Consider the following 20,902-nt stretch of genomic DNA (forward strand, 5'->3'; position numbering starts at 1 on the left):
GGGGATTCCGTGTATGCTGGTTTTCTTTACAACCACAACTGCAATTCCTGAGGTTTAACAAGCTGTTCATTTTTCTAATCTACCCTCTTAAGCCGCATTATTCCAGAAATAGCTTGAAATATCTAAATATAATATATATAAATATAAATATGACCTGAAAACAATTACATAAAAATATGAGAAAATAATTAAATAAATAAAAATAACTGATCAAAAAGGGTGGACACCTGGCCATTAAAAAGAACCAATTTGGGGAACTCATTAGCTCAAAGGATAAGGGGCCAAACCCTGTATTCTCTTAATAAGATGGAAAGGATTCTCCAACCTTAATTAAGGAAGACAACAAATTGGCGGCAACAAAATCCAGCATGCACAGGGGTCCCGCAGGACTGAGTTAGAGATCCACTCCTCTAATCACATCCCAGAGCCAGCCCTCTCCACCGCGGAAAACAACGGAACTGGTGAAGAACAACCTTGTTGTTGATTGAAACACTGTGCCAAGAGTAGGGAGCCAACTTCTTTTCAACAATCTTTTATTCATGTCCAATTTTTGGCCCTGCACTTAGTTTAGAAAGTATTCTGCATTCAAAATGCCCTCTGGCTCATGACTGTAAACACCAGACATATAAATACAGTCAAACATCGTATCTCGAACAAATTCGGCCGTGGAAAAGCATCAGTTGTGTCCATAGAGAGCCCCGGAAAAAACACCAGGACACCATCTGCGCCGTCGCCGGCCTAATCCAGGATGATGTGTTTTCAGAACCCGCCGTTCGGGTTTATAAATAGACGGAGCTGCAAAGGGCCGCGAGTGCTGCGATAGCGTAACTGCTGCAGAACGAGCTTTTAACTGCACCAATGAGTAACAAACAAGGGTGTATATGGAAAACATGCTTTTCATCATCCGGTTTTCTTATGGAGATGAAGAGTTCGTTTCGTCTCTGCAACAAAAACAGCAATAGCATCAGCTGGAACTCTCTCGCTACAAAACCACACGGCTGGACCTATCGGGCCCAGGGAGAGCTGGGCCATACAACACATTAACCACAGCTCAATGAGTACAGAGAGTAGGCATTGCTGCCACCATTGGAGAACACGGTTAATAACCGACAGGCCGCGGTAAATTCTGGAGATCACAGTCCTCACAGACAGAGTAACAACGCGGTTATGTGGGAACATTCTGTGTGATACGGACGAGCACGCATTAGCATTTTTTAATTTAGGTTTTATTTATTTCTGCAAGTTTTTTTTGGTCCGGACGCTGACGTAAGGACAGGCTCACAGATGTTTGGGCTTACGCTGTAAAAATGCTGAGATTAGGGGCACAGGAGGAGAGGGATTTACAAACTGCCTCTCCACACCGCCCCGCCCTCCCACATTCTTCGGAGCCAGGCACTCCATCTGAACCCATCTAAGTACGCAGCTTATAGCCTTGTGGCTAAAGTCCAAGACTGGAAGGTTGGTGGTTCAAGCCCTAGTGTAGCCGCAATAACATTTAGCTGTCGGCCCCCTGAGGAAGGCCCTTAACCCCACATTGCTCCACGGGGGATTGTCCCCTGCTTAGTGTAATCAACTGTAAGTCCCTTTGGATAAACATGTCAGCTGAATAACAAATTATTATTATTATTATTACTCCTGACCACTAGCAGACATCTAGTATGATATTCTAAACTCTGAGTGGTTTGACCCTATCTGACAAATGTTATGTTGTTAAGGAGTTATGTACCGTATGTGTGGCCAAAACTGGTGTTCCCTTACGTGGATATTTTCCTCAAAATGCTTCCAATCATAATCCTTTGGGGTTTCATAACCATACGCAAATCGGACCTACAGTGGTTAAATACAGCTAGTGGAAAGAGAAAGAATGCACACAGAGCACAAGGGCAGAACACAGGCTTTGCTTTAGTTAGCATTAGCAAGTTAGCATTGTTCCTTTGCATAACACTGCGGATTGCATAAGCAGCACTACCGCGCTGGGTGGATGGAGATATTCTTGGGTGGGAAGTGAGAACTGGGGCATGATTTTCAGGGACTATGGGGTGCGCTGGTCTCTCGGCTCAGAGGCCTCACAGCGTGCTGTCTGCCTACGGCGTCAGGCAGCGGGCTCCTGCAGCGGCAGCAACCGTTTTTCATTTTGATCCATACAGGCTCTGGATTACACGGCTTAATCAGTTACTGAGGGAGAGACCGAACATTCACTCTGAATAGTGAAACATTACCTCCTCCACACGCTCACCTAATAATACAAATCATTTATTTAGCCGATGCTTTTATCACAACAGTGACTTACAGTTGGTTAGATTAAGCAAGGGACAATCCCTCCGGAAGCAATGTGGGGTTGAGGGCCTTGTTCAAGGGCCCAACAGCTGTCTTATCTTGGCTACGCTGGGTCTTGAACCTGTGTCATGAAGGCTTGTGTTGAGGACAGAAGAATAGGCTTGTGTTGAGGACAGAAGAGACAAGGGGTTCATTCCAATCCCTTATTTTTCTCATCTTTTCTCCTTTTCTTTTCTCCTTTTCTTTTCTCCTTTTCTTGCCCCTAGCTCCACCCATTGGGAGAGGCCAGTAAAAGATGAAAGAAAAATGTTGGCAAAATCCGATGTGGTCGATGGGGAGAGGTGGACCCACAGGTCGATCATTTATACGTCAGGCTTTCTGAAAAAAAAACCTCCGCAAAGGATGCGCTGATGTTCTCTTCCTCAACAGAAAGATTGGGGGTTCCTATTGGGGAATATTTAAGGTGTTGGTGTGTCCTTAAAGATGGCAGACCTGGATCGGTTTCCGGGTCAGGAGCAAGGAAAGGAAAAGAGTGGAGAAGAGTAAACGATCAAAATGAGCCCAAGGTCACAGCAGCCAGTGTAAGCCCCCTACCTGCTCATAGTTCAGCCGCTGAGCCTCTGAGATCTCTTTGGGTTTGGCGTCGAGAATGTAGTCGCCTGTAAACAGAGAGGAGCAGAGAAACATCAATCATCATGGGGGGGTGCGGGGGGTACAAGGTAATACCTTCCCCCAGCATTTTTAAAACACAGCAAAAACAGGTGGTGGGGGTGTAAACCTTGTCATCGCACTATAATTTACAATGCCATGTACTGTACTTATCAAACTGCTTATTGTAGCTGAATAAAAGGTGGAGGCAGTGTTATTTTTCCCTTCTCTGAGAGAGAAAAAACGCAGGGCAGCGGTTTTTCCGGAGTGCAAGCGCACGTGGGGAAGTGGGCGAGGGGTCGTGGAGAGCTCAGGGAAGCGAGGGCTTGGAGAGAGGGCAGCGATTGTGGCGGCACACTGAAATCATCTTTGGAGGGGGTGGGGGCTCTCCTGGTTTAACTGCGGCAGGGCTTTCCCACCAGCACTGGGCCAGAGAGTTCATCGGCATGCACCTGTCGCACCACCCCAACCCTGATTAACATTCGGCTCGACCGCCCCTCCTGAAACGCACAGCAGAGGCATACGCCGTGGAGAGCGACACACACACAACCGGGCTGCGTATCATAGACCGTTTTCTACGTAGAACACTTTTGTCCAATCTAGACAACCTCAGCGTCATGCAAAGTGTCTCCTGATAGGACAGTGAACACCCTGCTGAATGATAACGGCCTAATCCACTCCTCTGTGGATACGCCATATTAAAAAGTTTTTTTACATTTTGAAATAAGCAGAGAGCAGAGTGATATTTATCCGAGATTAATTTAGCAAAGTGCATTTTCGATGCTTCTTCCTACTGGAGCATGCATTCCAACAGCCCTCCTTTTGCTGTAGCTTAAGCAGATAGCTGTAGCTTAAGTAGCACTGTCATATAAACGTCTTCTTGCAATGCATAGGGCATAGGGCAAAATAGAGAATCTCATTCTGTAAATAGAATGCACCTACATTTCTGGGATGTGTAGTGTTAATACTTTTGCTCCCATTAATGCCATTGTATATTTGTAACTAATAAATTGTTACAGATATTTAATAAATAACTGTAAATGTATGTACTTTTCATTAGAAATGTACAGGTGAAATGATCAAAAAGGCGATACAGCTGTATTAGAATTCAGTTCTAGTAACATGTAAAATTTGGCCCATTGGGACATAGGGAAATGAATACTCTCACTCCTCCCTCTAGGAATAATGCATCAGCTGATTTTCCCCTCTGTATTACACTGTGACATATCAGCCACAAAGTCCTAGTGCACAACACGAGAGAGTAAATCTGTCCGGCATTACATTCCGAGCAGCAAGGCTTTACTCTGGGTCGACCCAGGAAGAGCCTGAGCCTCGAACCACCTCTTCAGATTCAGGGCATTTTGTCACAGGGCCTGGGGGAGCACAGCCAGCCGTGGGGGGCTGTCCTGCGTCTCCCAGCCAGCAGATCTGCCAAACGCATCCTCCACGACTCTCAAAGCCCTTATTCTCAGCCCGCACAGGGCCGACACAGGCAGCCCTAATGTGGAGCGCGCGATGAATGCCTTCATTTAATCCCCCTCTAAAGCCGTGCTGTATGTGGCCCCGATTCGCTCCAAGTGACTCTTTAACACAGCGGGCCGAAGCTGAGGCTGCCGCCCCCTCATTTCCCCGCTAACACGCCCTGCGGCAGCGGTTAATTCACCGCCTTACTGGGCTGACAGTAAATATGTTCTTACCACCACTTTTTTGCACACATCATTGATTTTTCCTGGTGCGGAAACAATAACAGGTTTGTGAAGTGTAAAAAGGTTGGACACAAAAAATTATCTGCTCCCCTGGACATTACCAAAGATAAATGCCCACACTCCACTCCAAACCATTAATTACGTCCTTTTAGCCACTGGCCCATGTGAGAGACTGCTGGCTTCACGCACTCTTTAAACGGCAAATTTATGGACGCACCTTCGAGGGCAATGATATCACAGACTCCTCTCTCGACACTTTGGTGTTGAGACAAAAGCAAGCCAACGGGCACAAATAAATGTCTGCGATTTATAGCCGGGCAATGGCAATAAATGTAACAGCGCAACGTGGAAAATATACGACATGACAGACGCTGGAAATTGGGAAACATCCAGAAGAGCGTAAAGCTTGAAAACTCCTGTTAAATGACTGCTTGTAACCTCAGATTTTCACTTTCAACAGCGTGGCCCCCACAGAGAGGCTGAGTCCGCAGCGCAGAGCGGAGGGGTAATGACAGGCTGCACAACTCTCCCCGTGGCGAGAGAACAACACCATTAAAGTGTCCCTCACCCTGCCCAGCACAGGCCAAACCCTAAATCTGTTTCAACTGGTGCACCCCTTCAGCCATGGATGTCCCAAACTGCAAAAAGTATGTTTTAGTCTTTAGTCTAAATAAATACATTAGGGCCCTCACATTCTCCTTACTATTGAACATGTTTTAAATGCCTGAAGCCTACAACTGATTCTTTGTGAATTGTACCTTATCCGATCTGTTCCGTAGTTCTCATGAGCTTCGGCATGTTATTGTACGTCACTTTGGATAAAAGCATCTGCTAAATAAATGTAATGTAATTTGGGTTTTAGTCCAAAAAACCTCATATTTGCAGGACATGAACACAGGAGAGGTCTCCTGTCTTTTGTGGTCGTTTTTGGTGAAACACGCATTTTTATCTCTTTGTTGTTTGCTGCAAAATGGGTCCTCTTTGTAATATGTGCCTTTTGATCGCAATTAATTAGCCGTGGGAACACTGTGTACAGACATCACAACTGGAGCCCTGCGAGGGAACATACACTTTCATTCGCATTAACAGCTGAGTGATAAATATTATGCGGATATTCAATATCCGCCTTGGTACATGTTTTCAACGGTTTGCTTGCTTATTTGATTGCCTCTTGAGCGATTACATTAATTGCACACTGCATAATATAATCTGTCCCACTACTACTTTGCTGAACGAGTTTTCTGAGTAGGCTATATATGGTCAATTAAACACTGGTGTGCACTGTTATGGTTAATGTTTATGTTTATTTTCTGTAAGAAAACATTATTTTTAGCATCTGGGGACAGAGGGGCGCCTATGATGACATGAAATCTCCCCTCCAAGTGCCCGTGCAATATGTGTGCCTTGCATAGTTTCCTGCCATTTGTACATTTTCGGTCAAGGCCAGTTTTAACTACTCACAAACCCCACTGATTTTGCAACAACAGTGACAGCAACAGGGAGTCTGTGTCAGACCACTGAGAAATGTTCCCTTTCCAGATGCCAAGTGTGCAGTTTTCAAGTTGGCTCGCTAACTGGAATCTGCATAATATGCGCCTTCACTTTCACGCGCGTCTATTCGCCCGCGATTGGCAGTTATTTGCGGCGTCTTGAAGAGGAGTATAAACGGGAAACGGGAGTGCTTTGCGGGAATGGGTACGCAGGACGCCCGCGCTGCCCTGGCTGGAACGCGAGGACGGGCTCAGACCGCCTAAAGTCAACAACACTCTCCCAGCACCACCGATCTGGATCCATGTCAGCGCTCGTAAGCTCTCCACTTACTCAGCGGCCCACGCTTCGTATTTCACTCAGCAACACTTGGCGGGCTTTGCGTTTGATTTGTTTAGGGAAATTCTAACTGGAGAAAATGGGAATGGAAATGAGGTCCTTCGGTAGGTTTTCCATGGCTTGCGGTCACGGGCAGCAGCGGTCGCAGGACCGGTGAAAAAACGAAACTCAAACTGGTACGAACCTCGCTCAGATGCGGCAGTGTGTCCGGACTGCTCGGGGTCTCTGGTTACAGGACAGATGGACACTGCACAGCGTAGGTGGACAAACATGCCGCAAGGCTCCAGTTTCTCGTCTGTCAGCTCAGGGTTGGGCCTGGGGATTCCCGCTCACGGGCAGGTCCCCACCGCACTGCTCAAACACCTCCACACTAACTCTATCACATGGGCTGACTCATCACTTCATGCTTTCAATCAACAACGACGACTAAACAGGGGCAAGCCTGTGCCTGTGTCCTAGTGGGCGAGGGTTGGTGGTTCAAGCCTCGGTGTAGCCATGATGAGATCTATGCAGCAGCTGGGGCCTAGTCTTATCAACTGTAAGTCACTTTGGATAAAAGCATTAGCTAAATAACTGTAATGTAATAAACAGTATCAGGGCAGAACCCCCCTCCCCCCAACGTGCTGATGTTGCCAACTTGCTGATTTCGTCTGTGTATAAACAGACTTTTATGATGCTCTAGCCTCGTTAAAATTTAGAGGGCACTAGATTCGATTTTGTATCTTTACCAAGTACTCCACAAATTAACAAGCAGTTAATGTGTTTACCCATACCCAAGTACTTCAACATGGAGGACGTGCAGAAAATTAGCTTTTCTGCTGGGTAGCATCGAGGTACGCGCTACTGAACACCACCTGATTTCATGAATTAGCTTATTATCTTATCCAAGCAGGTTAAATAATTCGTGAAATTAGATGGTGTAGAATACAGTGCAAATACCTGCAGTCACTGAGTAGCACTGGTCAATGTCTACTCCTAACCGCAGCCTGTATCATCATAATTGGGGGTAAAATCTTGGAACTTTTTGCTCTTCCAAATCAATACAGCTCCAATCAAAGACTTTAGTGGTCAATAAAAAATTAGGAGATAAAATCATGGTTTCTGTAGGCAGCAGCAGGGTTGCAAAACAACAAATACATTGAATATTTCAGTATTTCAATATTTGTTTTAAATATTTTTATCCGATTTTTCCCTTTTTCTCCCAATTTGGTAGCCAATTGGACCCCGTCTGATTCAATTAGAGCTGGTATTAGATACACCGCCCACACCCCGTCCCTCAGCGGCCGGCAGGAGAGCGACACGCCTTCTTCAAGCCGTCTCATCTCACAAGTCGTGACCGTGATTCCAAGGCGCCCGAGGTGCTTGTTTGTGCGGCGATCTACTAACCCTGCCAAGTCCCTCCCTCTGGAGCAGCGAGCCAATTATTGCTGCTCCACGTGATCCGGCCAAACACGGTCCTCAGTGCGCAACTGCAGCAAACTGCAACCGCTGCAAAGTCTGCTGCGTCTTAGCCTGTTGCACCACCACGGCTCTCAGAATATTTTATTTAAAAAAACTAAATAATGCTCACATTAAATAATAATGGTAGCAGTGCAGGGATGCTGCAATGAAGAGCTTTTCTTTTGCCACAGAGCAAATGTCTTTACCTAATTTGGCATGTCTATAATAATGGGACATTTCTCCCTGTCATGTCTCTGGAATATCTGTCCAAAATTTGTTTCCTGGATTCTGTAATGCACTCAGGCATTTATAGAGTATGGCTGAACATGGAGATGAAGATCCTAATTATTGGAACTGAGTGTGCCATAATCCTAAAATACATGTTATGACAGTTCAAACAATATGAATGTGTAAATCCTAAAATATTTGAATAGATTTTTAAGGACAATATGATAACTTTAAAACAACCAAATAATAAACCACAGCCTAATTAATCATTGCTTTAGGCTTCAGGCTTGTATGTTAGAACACTGATTTTTCTGATTAAAAAAAAGAGTGCTTCAGCCAAAGCTGAGAGGGAAATGGGCTTGCCGTGTTTTGCATTCACTTCAGACACTGTATACTCCCCAGCCATGTTTCCACTGAAAGAATTAAAAATAATCAACTTCTCTTCCTTTCCTTGAATCATAAAAGAATGATTGGCTGTTGAAAATCTGCCAACAAATACAGCTTATAACTGCATCTCAATTCAACTCATGAAAGTAAAACAAAATTAACCTCTGGAATTAAGAACAGTTCATCACTTCACATCTTAGTAAATAAATACCTTGAAAAACTTGACCTTGGACCTTCCCATTCAAAGTATAATTTAAATTTGTATTAGCTTTTAGTAATATAGCTGAAAGTATAGTTCAATTCACCAATGTGACATCAATGTAGATATGGAATTATAATGCTTGAATTATCATAATAAGGGCATTCATGAATACAGAGGCACAAATGAGGAGGATAGATATGCAAATTGATAAGTATGGGTTTAATTAAATTCTTTCAGAATGAACGTGGGTCTTAATCTTACTGCAGGGCCCTCTTTCTATTTAGATGACCTGCTTAGCATATAAGCAAATACCCTTTTAAACACAACTCACAATACCATGGATTTATAACAAATTACAATTTACAACAACAACAACAACCCTCCCCTCCTAAAAGACTCCATACTGTATAGCCGAGTTCTGCTTCAACTTCAAAGATTACTAACAAGATAAAAACCTATTTTACAGTTAACTTATCCAATGCCGTGTTTGACATCTGCATGTCAAAACCTCAATTACTGTTGAGAAAAATAAGAAAAAAAGCATTACATGCAACAAGGGTAATCAGCTAGCTTCTGTGTCCATAATTCTCAGCCGTAGTTTATCATGAACAGACCAGCTGAGCCAGTCAACAATCTCATTTCATTTTGTAATGCAGTAAGTGAGTCGCTGTACAGATACACTGTGAAAAGCACAGAACATCATGCCGACGGTACCCCTTTTCGAGCACAGCACTCAGCCCTGGATTTACTAAATGGAATTAATGTGGCAGATCAGTTTTGAACTGAACCCCAAATTTGCCTATACCAAAATGGAAATCAATACTTTACCTAGCCTCACAATTGAATGTGAAGACTTTTTTGTATGGCTAATTGGCAGTTACAAGGCAGTTATTTGTAAAAGGTATAGTTCTTTCTGTGGCCTTGGCAGTTCTTGTGTGCCACATATTTTCAATGTACATAAGTTACCCCTTTACTTTACAATAGTGGGTATAAGGCACTTGGGCATTTGCGGTCTGAATTATTGGTAACACTTCATTCGAAGGGTCCCACATACAGTAAGACCTAAATAAATCCTTCATAAGCACTACATAAGCATTCATAAACGCTTATGTCAATAACCAACATCTTATGTCAGGATCTGGTGTCAGTTTACTTGGTATGTCATGGTAATGTCACTTGCTACATCAATGTTGACATAACACACAACATGCCTACTTACGGTTATTGTCTACAGTGCATCCGGAAAGTATTCACAGCGCTTCACTTTTCCCACATTTTGTTATGTTACAGCCTTATTCCAAAATGGAATAAATTCATTTTTTTCCTCAAAATTCTACACACAACACCCCATAATGACAACATGAAAGAAGTTGTTTTTTTTTTGGGTTTTTTTTGCAAATTTATTAAAAATAAAAAACTAAGAAATAACATGTACATAAGTATTCACAGCCTTTGCTCAGTACTTTGTTGATGCACCTTTGGCAGCAATTACAGCCTCAAGTCTTTTTGAATATGATGCCACAAGGTTGGCACACCTATCTTTGGGCAGTTTCGCCCATTCCTCTTTGCAGCACCTCTCAAGCTCCATCGGGTTGGATGGGGAGCGTCGGTGCACAGCCATTTTCAGATCTCTCCAGAGATGTTCAATGAGATTCAAGTCTGGGCTCTGGCTTGGCCACTCAAGGACATTCACAGAGTTGTCCTGAAGTCACTCCTTTGATATCTTGGCTGTGTGCTTAGGGTCGTTGTCCTGCTGAAAGATGAACCGTCGCCCCGGTCTGAGGTCAAGAGCGCTCTGGAGCAGGTTTTCATCCAGGATGTCTCTGTACATTGCTGCATTCATCTTTCCCTCAATCCTGACTAGTCTCCCAGTTCCTGCCACTGAAAAACATCCCCTCAGCATGATGCTGCCACCACCATGCTTCACTGTAGGGATGGTATTGGCCAGGTGATGAGCGGTGCCTGGTTTCCTCCAAACATGATGCCTGGCATTCACGCCAAAGAGTTCAATCTTTGTCTCATCAGACCAGAGAATTTTGTTTCTCATGGTCTGAGAGTCCTTCAGGTGCCTTTTGGCAAACTCCAGGCGGGCTGCCATGTGCCTTTTACTAAGGAGTGGCTTCTGCCTGGCCACTCTACCATACAGGCCTGATTGGTGGATTGCTGCAGAGATGCTTGTCCTTCTGGAAGGTTCTCCTCTCTCCACAGAGGAACGCTGGAGCTCTGACAGAGTGACCATCGGGTTCAGGGTCACCAAGGCCCTTCTCCACCGATTGCTCAGTTTAGACGGGCGGCCAGCTCTAGGAAGAGTCCTGGTGGTTCCGAATTTTTCTGTACCCTTCCCCGGATTTGTGCCTCGAGACAATCCTGTGTCGGAGGTCTACAGACAATTCCTTTGACTTCATGCTTGGTTTGTGCTCCAACATGCACTGTCAACTGTGGGACCTTATATAGACAGGTGTGTGCCTTTCCAAATCATATCCAATCAACTGAATTTACCACAGATGGACTCCAATTAAGCTGTAGAAACATCTCAAGGTTGATCAGTGGAAACAGGATGCACCTGAGCTCAATTTTGAGCTTCATGGCAAAGGCTGTGAATACTTATGTACATGTGATTTCTTAGTTCTTTATTTTTAATAAATTTGCAAAAATTTCAAAAAAACTTCTTTCATGTTGTCATTATGGGGTGTTGTGTGTAGAATTTTGAGGAAAAAAATGAATTTATTCCATTTTGGAATAAGGCTGTAACATAACAAAATGTGGGAAAAGTGAAGAGCTGTGAATACTTTCCGGATGCACTGTATGTGCCTATGAATGCCAGTCTTAGTGCTTATAAATGTGCTATGTAGTGCTTATAAAGGCGTTGTATAGTTGTAGGACAAGTAATGTGTTACTGAATTATTTTTGGTTTAGAACCAGTTCCTATGGTGCATACAACTGAAAACTGCTGTGCTCAAGTAAAGAAGTATGGCATGATATGTTCGGAATTGCAAATAAATGCACTGTACAAGCTACTTTGGATTTACTTTAAGTGTATTTTCCATCTGTCGACCACAAACCCCAAATGCCCTATAACTACTATTGCAAATCTGGCAGGTCAGCAGAAACTGTAAATATCTAAAATATCCTTAAAGTATCCTGTCAAAAAACCACAGAAAGGAAACTATCCCATCAAGAGATCAATCTAATTTAATCTTGTTTTTGTCTCTTTGAAATGGAGATGGTGATACACCTTGTGCACTCACCCAAATATTCCATCAGCTGTTCAGCAGTTATAATCTCCATCATTGGTGGCATCTTTACCTACAAGACAACCAGAAGCACAATTCATTGGGGTTCCATGCAAAACAATGGTAAACAACAATACTAACAACAGATTAACACAACACAAAGCCAAAGTGATCAAGCCACAACTGGGATATATTTTTAGTGTTTTTGTTCAGGTTCATGGTGTACCATACAAAACGTTTTAGTCACATTCAGCATGTTGCCATGTTGGCATACATTTCTGTATGGACACTGTTTTTGTATTAGTCACGCAATTCAAATTCTGTTCTCAATATGGCATTGATTTTCACGAAGAACCGTCTGATTTAATTAACACCTTGCCCATACCAAACACAACCCCAGTGAATCTGATGTTGAAGAAAAAAAGACGTGCCGCATTAACTAGCCAATCTTCCATCAAAGGTTGTAATAAAAAATACTTTCTGGTATAGATAAAGGAAGTGCAGATTTAGAAACACTGACTGGGGAGTGATCAAGACTTGACAACTAATATAGTGCTTCCAAGAAAATAGCAGCCAAAATGCAAAAATAAAAGAAATTCTAATAATAATTTCTATATTTTTTCAAATGACCAAGAAATAAGAAACTGAATGGAGAATGCAAAGCAATTCAAATATGTAATGTTCTCAAGATGACAAGAGCAATGTCTAAAACAGTGGTCCTGGGGAGACGCAGGGTTCGCTGGCTTTTGTTGTTAATCAGCTCTTAATTGATCAATCACCTGGTTTCTTGGCTCTGAATTGGTTGTGTAAAATAATAATGATTTTTATTTTTTATTTTTTTTTATTTTTTTTAACAGCACACCCTGTGGCTCTCTAGGACCAGGAATGAGGACCATTGGTCTAAAATCTCTTGTATTCAGGTTGAAGGAAAGGGTGATGAAGACTGTCTCCGGCTACACATGTACAATATAAGAGGCCAAAGGAGAGGTCCCCTTGATATTTTCCCTAAATACTAAATATTTGGAGCCTCTGCATGGGCCACAATGCTTGTTATCAGAACATGGATGGAAAGTGTTATCTGGACCCTGACAAAACAATAACTTAAAAAGGCACAGCATTATCATATTATTGCCTCCTGCTGCTAGTGATGCCGGAGAGACTTTCAGTCATTCAGTTACTCTAAATCACTGGGATTTGGGTTTAAAAATACTATTTCTTTTCTCAACATTTAGAACTCTTAGAACTTCGAGACAACTGGTCAATCTATCTCCCCTCTTCTGCACTTCTTCTTTTCTCATATACCAAGTCACAAGTAAAAAAAAAAACTGTACATGACTGAATTTTCACTGGCCCAAATGACTCACTTGCGAAAGAGCAAACTTCAAATTCACCCCACATCCCCCACTGACAAATACTGAATATCTAGCCTACCATTTCCACGCTTCCAAAGATAAAATTGCTGTATTTGCTGGATTTATACCTACAGAGCAATTCTTCAAATATGAACAAAAAACTGTATTTACATGGTAATAAAATAGAAAATGGAATGGAATACCGCACAAAAATCAGCAGGATGATAGTCAGATCACACCCTAAATGTGGTTTAAAGGAGTAACCATGTGAATGTGACACTTGCTAGTGTCTTTTAAAACATATTTTTCTCAGCCTAAATTTCCCATGATAAAGGTTCACCCAAATGGTCTGGATGTGGTAATGAGAACTGTCAATTAGCTACAATTGACAGACCATACTCCCACTTTCCACACTTTGTTGTTTGTTACCATAGCTATCTCCATGATGCACGCTCATCTTGGGAGACTAGCTAACTTAGCCAACTATCAAAAGCTAGCTAACTTAGCCAACTATTCATAGCTAAGGTAAGGATGCTGACTTATCCATTGATATTTTTTGCTAGCTAGTTAGCAAAGTTAAGATAAAAACTATAACGTCCTTATGAAAACAAACTAGCTAGCTAACGTTATCGATAACATCAACTGATGAAAGCAAAAACACTAAATTAATATAACCAGAAATAGTCCAATAGTCCTTAAAAGGCACTCTAATTTAAGTAAAACTAACATCAGTCAAATATTTGCATTGTCTTGCCTGGAGGCCAGCGGAGGAAACTATGGGTTCCGAGTTATAGGGGAGGGATAAGGAGAGTGGCTAACTTCTCAACCGGTGAAAGTGTGACCAGCCACCATGTCACTCCTTTAACATGCTCTAAAGCTTATTTCAACTTGCAAATGTAGGGAGAAGTTAATAGACAGTACAGTTAGACTATTCAAGGGCACCTATTGTGTTCCATCAGAGCAAAGATGCAAAGGCAGAGGAAACGGTGAGCACATGAATAGATCTCATGCTATAAAGAAGACTCTCGGGCTGTTCGATGGGAGGGTAAGTTGTTCACTTGACCAGTTGATGTCCTTCTGAGGAACGTGACACAGCTTGAGGCATTTGCCCCTCTCCTTGCCATTCTTCCCCATGTAATTCTCACATTAAACACCATAACACCATACGGGGGGTAAATCACAAAGCAGGATTACTGAGTTAGCTGCATAAGTTCACCAAGTAAAACCCAGAACAGCCGTTTTTACTTCAGTCCATGTTCCACTTTTGGAAGGGTTCCTGGTTTTCCTTGGTGAACTTATCCAGCTAACCCAGTAATCCTGCTTTGTGATATACCCCACAGGACAGTTGGAGCTGCACCTTCAGGCAGCCTACTGAACAGTTCTCTGAGCAGAACAAATGCCTCCAAATTTATCCTGACTGCCACTGCTTCACATCCTCCTTTTGGTTACATCTAGTGCGTAAATCATCTGATTTGAATACAGGTGTAACACGGTTTGTTTAATGCTACACGTGATACATCTGACATTGACATAATCACACAAGGATGCAAATTAAAAAAGAGGAATTGGAACATTTTCACTTGCGAGATTGTAACGCAAGATTACCCTTTTGACATGACCCCCAGGTTGCTGTTGGACAGTTGGACAGTTGTTCGGAACTTATATACTAAACCTGCCAATTATGCAAGACCAGGATGCACAAAGACAAAAAATGAGTGCCCAGGGACTATTTAGGACACAATTTGGATGAATGTCTACATAAAATGTGAGCAGTCTAAAGCACTTGTGAAGATTTGCCACTGCTTCAGTATCATCTACCTCTCAACCAGTTTCTTTTAAATTGTTTCCAAAAGAACACTTTCACCCTTAAATAGCCACAGGACTCAGTATTAGGCCGCACTCCGTTTCAACTGTAGTTACTTTTTATTTTTTGGAAAAACTCACCATGTCTATATTACCACCCATACCTTCACATTCACACCTGCTACAGGTGAACATCAGGTAGAGGAGCACAACTGAAAAGTAGTACATGTAAAACTAACAGAAGTATGGCCCACATGTTAATGAAATTAGATTTAATGAACCTGAATTTGCTTGCCAGTTAATTTGTGGGTGATTTAAATTCTGCTCTGAAAAAAAGGAACAATGTACTATGAGGAACCACGACAAGTGACCTGCACTATGAGGAACCACTACAAGTGACCTGCACTATGAGGAATCACTACAAGTGACCTGCACTATGAGGAACCACTACAAGTGACCTGCACTATGAGGAACCACTACAAGTGACCTGCACTATGAGGAACCACTACAAGTGACCTGCACTATGAGGAATCACTACAAGTGACCTGCACTATGAGGAACCACTACAAGTGACCTGCACTATGAGGAATCACTACAAGTGACCTGCACTATGAGGAACCGCTACAAGTGACCTGCACTTCAGCCACCCACTCTTCTCAGAGTGATCCAGAGTTCACAGTGAAAACTAGAATTGAAAAGATGGTAAGAGTACAGACTCTGGCTGACTACAATCAATAATAAACGAATAGGTACAATTACAGAGCTATAAATTACAAATCGTTGAAACGAGAAATTTCTTATTAAAATAAATCCGTTCCTGTAGGCTACAGCTTTTGAAGTGATTCTGAATGTGCAACCTAGGTAAAATTCCATATTACCTTCTTCTATAAGACCACAGCCATTACTGATGACACATGTCTGTTAATTCCCCATTAGTTTCATTATTGTACCCATTTTAGCGTCATGGTGCCATCTAGATGAGATCGGGGCAATTAAATCGTTTTAAAAGCACATCCTTAAAATCGAAGCAGGAATTCCATGCTTAAACGGAATGAGCAAAACCCCATGCATTTTTAAATTATTACTTCTGGAGAAAATTGGAGCATTGAAACTGGGAACTCGCCTTCAACTCCAAGGATTCGGGAGAATCAAAGAGCTGATATGGGTATGGTGGGAAAATGTATTCGTCTTATTATGACAGTATTTTTTCAAATGTGATTCTAGATTCGGAAAATGCGTATCTGTTGATTATGTTCTACATACAGACAGGTTGCTTCGGACAACATTTAGCCAAGTTCGAGCTCAAATACTCATCGACGCCTACTTAAATGTTTAGAGGAAATGTCACTTGACTAACTCGGTCAGCTGTTGTTTTCCACTTATATGGCCCTAACAGTTTCGCCGAACGTTACACGTTTAAGCTACTTGATACACATGTTGTATGAAACGAAAAAAAGCCTACGATAAATCCAAATTAAACAAATATGTCCAACACTTGACAGCAGGTCTTGTAGGCAAGTAACTACATGATGCCTTTTCAGCTTCGTGAATTACAGCGACGATATATATTTCTGTAACTTAGCTGAAATGAAGTCATCGGTTAAGTCTGACAGTTGTTTACCTTCCACGCCAGCAAAAGGACATTCATAATAGCCAGCAACGGACACGGTCCGTTCTCGTTCTGGGTAATGATAGGCGTGTTTTCTTCCTTCCATTTGATCCACTTGATGTGATAAATAGATTGGCCGGCGCCCCGATCCTTGCTACACGCTACTTTTGTTTCATCAGCCCCATACTCGTCGCTTTGCAAAGCGATAGCCAATACCCTGTCCTCCATTCCTTCACTATTGAGGTCAGAACTGGGGCATGAATTCAGATTTGAGAAGGACTCCAATGAATCAAAGCTCCGGGATTCACCCGCGGGGCTGGGGTCACTCTCCATCGGCGGTCCCTCGCATACAACATGATCACTACAATCCAACCCCCCTGGTTTAGCGCTTTTCAAACTTGTTTTGTCCGGACACAACGTCGTTGGTGGGGATATCTTCGCCACATCCTGCGACGCAGATTTTAAAACCCCAGTCTGTACATCTGTAATCCTTGCAGTCGGTTCTTCCATCGTAGAAGGCGGCTCGCAATCCGCTCTGTTGTTTACCAACTTTGGGGTGCCACCCTCTCCGTTTCCTGGAGCCAATATCAGACTGTGCCCCATACCGTTGCTCAGCTGATCTCGCAGTTCCGATGACGACGTCTCGGAACAGTCGCTGGGCTTGGAGATACTATTTTGAACCAGGAGAGATTCGTCATTTTCCAATCTAATGTCAGATTTGAGCTCACCAGGGAAAGCATTGGCAGTGCTTGCTGATAAGGGACTACTGGCGCTACTACTGACCAAAGTGCTCAGCGCTGAGGGCTCACTGTTCTTGCTGCTATCGGTAGCTCCTTTCACTCCTTCTGTAGCCTTTAATCCGCCCGATCCCCCGCTTATTGTGGAGCATAGAGCACCTCCCCCAAGATCTCGATGCAGGTTTGCATTTTTCTCCATTTCGTACCCCACTGATGCTACTCTTTATCTAGATTGCAGCTCCTGCTTCGCCTCCAAAGACGCCATGACATCTCTAGCTACCTAGCTAACTGACGTCACTGTAAACGGGACGCCTCTTCTTCAGGTCAAGGAAGGGCAATATTAAATAAAATACAAAGTATGTTTATGTCAAGTTCTGCTAATCCAATGAAAATAATATTTTCCAACAGATATCCAAGAGGTAGCAAAACAACCGGATGAACTGCGTTGATTTTTATTTAGGTATATTTTAATATAAAGACGAGGTGCTTGATTTTCATTTTATCTTTATAAAGTTTGAGGAACAAATTGAAAGCCAAGAAGCAGCCAGTCAATACAGTAGTCTACGCTTTGCCCACAGGCCAAATGATCACATTGAGGATTAATGTAATTTGATAATTAGCATGTCTAGCACTAGAAAGAGTTCGCTGTCACTAACTCTTTTCCATCAATTTAGGCAATGATAAAAATAGCGTCCGTTATGTGCCCGTAGGCCCAGGCAACGGTTAATCGAAAAAAAAGACAGACTTATTATTTAGCCTAGGCTACACGTTTGCAAATAAGAATATGTTCTTTCATTTTCTATCGAATATCGAACTATAGAATATTTTATTATCCGTCTATAAAAGGAAAATATTTCAGTTTAGTGATAATGATGGCTATTATCACAGTGGTTTGTTTACACAATAAAACAGCATACATGAACCACGCCCAGATAGGCCTGCAGTAAAATGAGTTCTTGGCTTATTTTATTAAAATGACCCAGTGAGCCATTTAGAGTAAATTACGTTGTATATTAAAAAATATATATATATATATTTCCCATGCCCAATCGAACATCAGACTGTAATTTATATACGTAAATGCACACATTTGTCGGTCCAAGCCAATGTGTAGTATATGTAGAGTGGAGTGACAGTAACACGCTAGCAATTTGTTTGTGTTATAGCATAAATGTACAGCCATTGCCTGTATCCAAAAGTATTGAAACAGCAAGGGCATTTCCTTTGTTTTTCCTATACACTGAAGATAATTGAGTTTGAGGTCAAAATATGTACATAAGCTGACAGATCCGAATTTTAGCCTTTATTTCCTGGTATTTTTTATCTAGTTTTGTTCAGCAATTTAGAACATATCACCTTTTGTATCAGACCACCAAATCTTTAGGTGAGCAAAAGTATTGGAACATGTGACTGACAGCTGTTTCTTATTGCCCAGATACAGTGCATCCGGAAAGTATTTTATTAAAAATAAAAAACAAAGAAATCACATGTACATAAGTATTCACAGCCTTTGCCATGAAGCTCAAAATTGAGCTCAGGTGCATCCTGTTTCCACTGATCAACTTTGAGATGTTTCTACAGCTTAATTGGAGTCCACCTGTGGTAAATTCAGTTGATTGGACATGATTTGGAAAGGCACACACCTGTCTATATAAAGTCCCACAGTTGACAGTGCATGTCGGAGCACAAACCAAGCATGAAGTCAAAGGAATTGTCTGTAGACCTCAGAGACAGGATTGTCTCGAGGCACAAATCTGGGGAAGGGTACAGAAAAGTTTCTGCTGCTTTGAAGGTCCCAATGAGCACAGTGGCCTCCATCATCCGTAAATGGAAGAAGTTCGGAACCACCAGGACTCTTCCTAGAGCTGGCCGCCCGTCTAAACTGAGCAATCTGTGGAGAAGGGCCTTAGTCAGGGAGGTGACCAAGAACCCGATGGTCACTCTATCAGAGCTCCAGTGTTCCTCTGTGGAGAGAGGAGAACCTTTGAGAAGGACAACCATCTCTGCAGCAATCCACCAATCAGGCCTGTATGGTAGAGTGGCCAGACAGAAGCCACTCCTTAGTAAAAGGCACATGGCAGCCCGCCTGGAGTTTGCCAAAAGGCACCTGAAGGACTCTCAGACCATGAGAAACAAAATTCTCTGGTCTGATGAGACAAAGATTGAACTCTTTGGCGTGAATGCCAGGCGTCATGTTTGGAGGAAACCAGGAAACCAGCTAGCTAGCGTGTGAAAAGGCGTACTAATTAAACCGTGTAAATGGCATCATTCGAGTCCAAATGGTTTTGGGTTAGGCTAACGTGTAACATTAACGAATGCGGAACAATCACAAAACCTCGATGGCTCGCAGCAAACAGCAGCGAGCTAACAAGAGGAAACCATCACCTGGCCAATACCATCCCTTCAGTGAAGCATGGTGGTGGCAGCATGATGCTGTGGGGATGTTTTTCAGCGGCAGGAACTGGGAGACTAGTCAGGATTGAGGGAAAGATGAATGCAGCAATGTACAGAGACATCCTGGATGAAAACCTGCTCCAGAGCGCTCTTGACCTCAGACTGGGGCGACAGTTCATCTTTCAGCAGGACAACGACCCTAAGCACACAGCCAAGATATCAAAGGAGTGGCTTCAGGACAACTCTGCGAATGTCCTTGAGTGGCCCAGCCAGAGCCCAGACTTGAATCCGACTGAACATCTCTGGAGAGATCTGAAAATGGCTGTGCACCGACGCTCCCCATCCAACCTGATGGAGCTTGAGAGGTGCTGCAAAGAGGAATGGGCTAAACTGCCCAAAGATAGGTGTGCCAACCTTGTGGCATCATATTCAAAAAGACTTGAGGCTGTAATTGCTGCTAAAGGTGCATCAACAAAGTATTTAGCAAAGCAATATAGAGGCTATACATTATTGGCATTTGGCAGACGCTCTTATCCAGAGCGACATACAACAAAGTGCATACCAATAACCAGGGATAAGTTTGCTGAAAGACCCTAGAGGTAAGTACAATTTCAACTGCTACCTGTACAACAAAGATAAGGACAAGGGCCATTTTTTTTTTTTTTTTTTTTTTTTTTTTGAACAAACAAACAAACAAACAGAGCAAAAGTCACCAAAGTTAACTATCCAAACACTGCTTACCTAGCCAACTAAAACATACTATACCACACGATGCAAAGCACTCATTATAAGTAAGAATTGGAAGGTGAGATTTCAATTTGCAAAGAAGTACAGACAAGCTCATCTGTGAAGCATGATGGAGTAAGTGTCATGGCTTGGGCTTGCACGGCTGCTTCTGGAGTGGGCTCACTAATCTTTATTCATGATGTAACTCATGATGGTAGCCCCCCCCCCATGTCAATGGGTCACAGGCTTAATCCAGTTATTGCACGCAGGGGATATGCCACCAAATATGAAGTATTACTTACTTTCATTTACTTAAATACTCTTTGTTCCAAT

General features: G+C 42.7%; 1 protein-coding gene across 3 annotated transcripts in view; it reads right to left on the reverse strand.

Moving 5' to 3' along the window:
- The window catches only part of mindy2 (MINDY lysine 48 deubiquitinase 2), a 37,068-nt gene extending 19,348 nt beyond the window's left edge, over positions 1–17,720 (reverse strand). For all 3 annotated transcript variants that reach the window (XM_061244540.1, XM_061244539.1, XM_061244538.1), the window contains exons 1-3: positions 16,725–17,720; positions 11,964–12,021; positions 2,872–2,936 (exon numbers count right to left, since the gene is read on the reverse strand). In XM_061244540.1, coding sequence (XP_061100524.1) covers positions 2,872–2,936; positions 11,964–12,021; positions 16,725–17,648 — 1,047 coding nt within the window. In that variant the 5' untranslated portion in view covers positions 17,649–17,720. The remainder of the gene's footprint in view (positions 1–2,871; positions 2,937–11,963; positions 12,022–16,724) is intronic.
- Positions 17,721–20,902: the final 3,182 nt, after the last annotated feature.

This window comes from Conger conger, chromosome 6 (assembly GCF_963514075.1).
Source record: "Conger conger chromosome 6, fConCon1.1, whole genome shotgun sequence".
Taxonomy (NCBI): domain Eukaryota; kingdom Metazoa; phylum Chordata; class Actinopteri; order Anguilliformes; family Congridae; genus Conger; species Conger conger.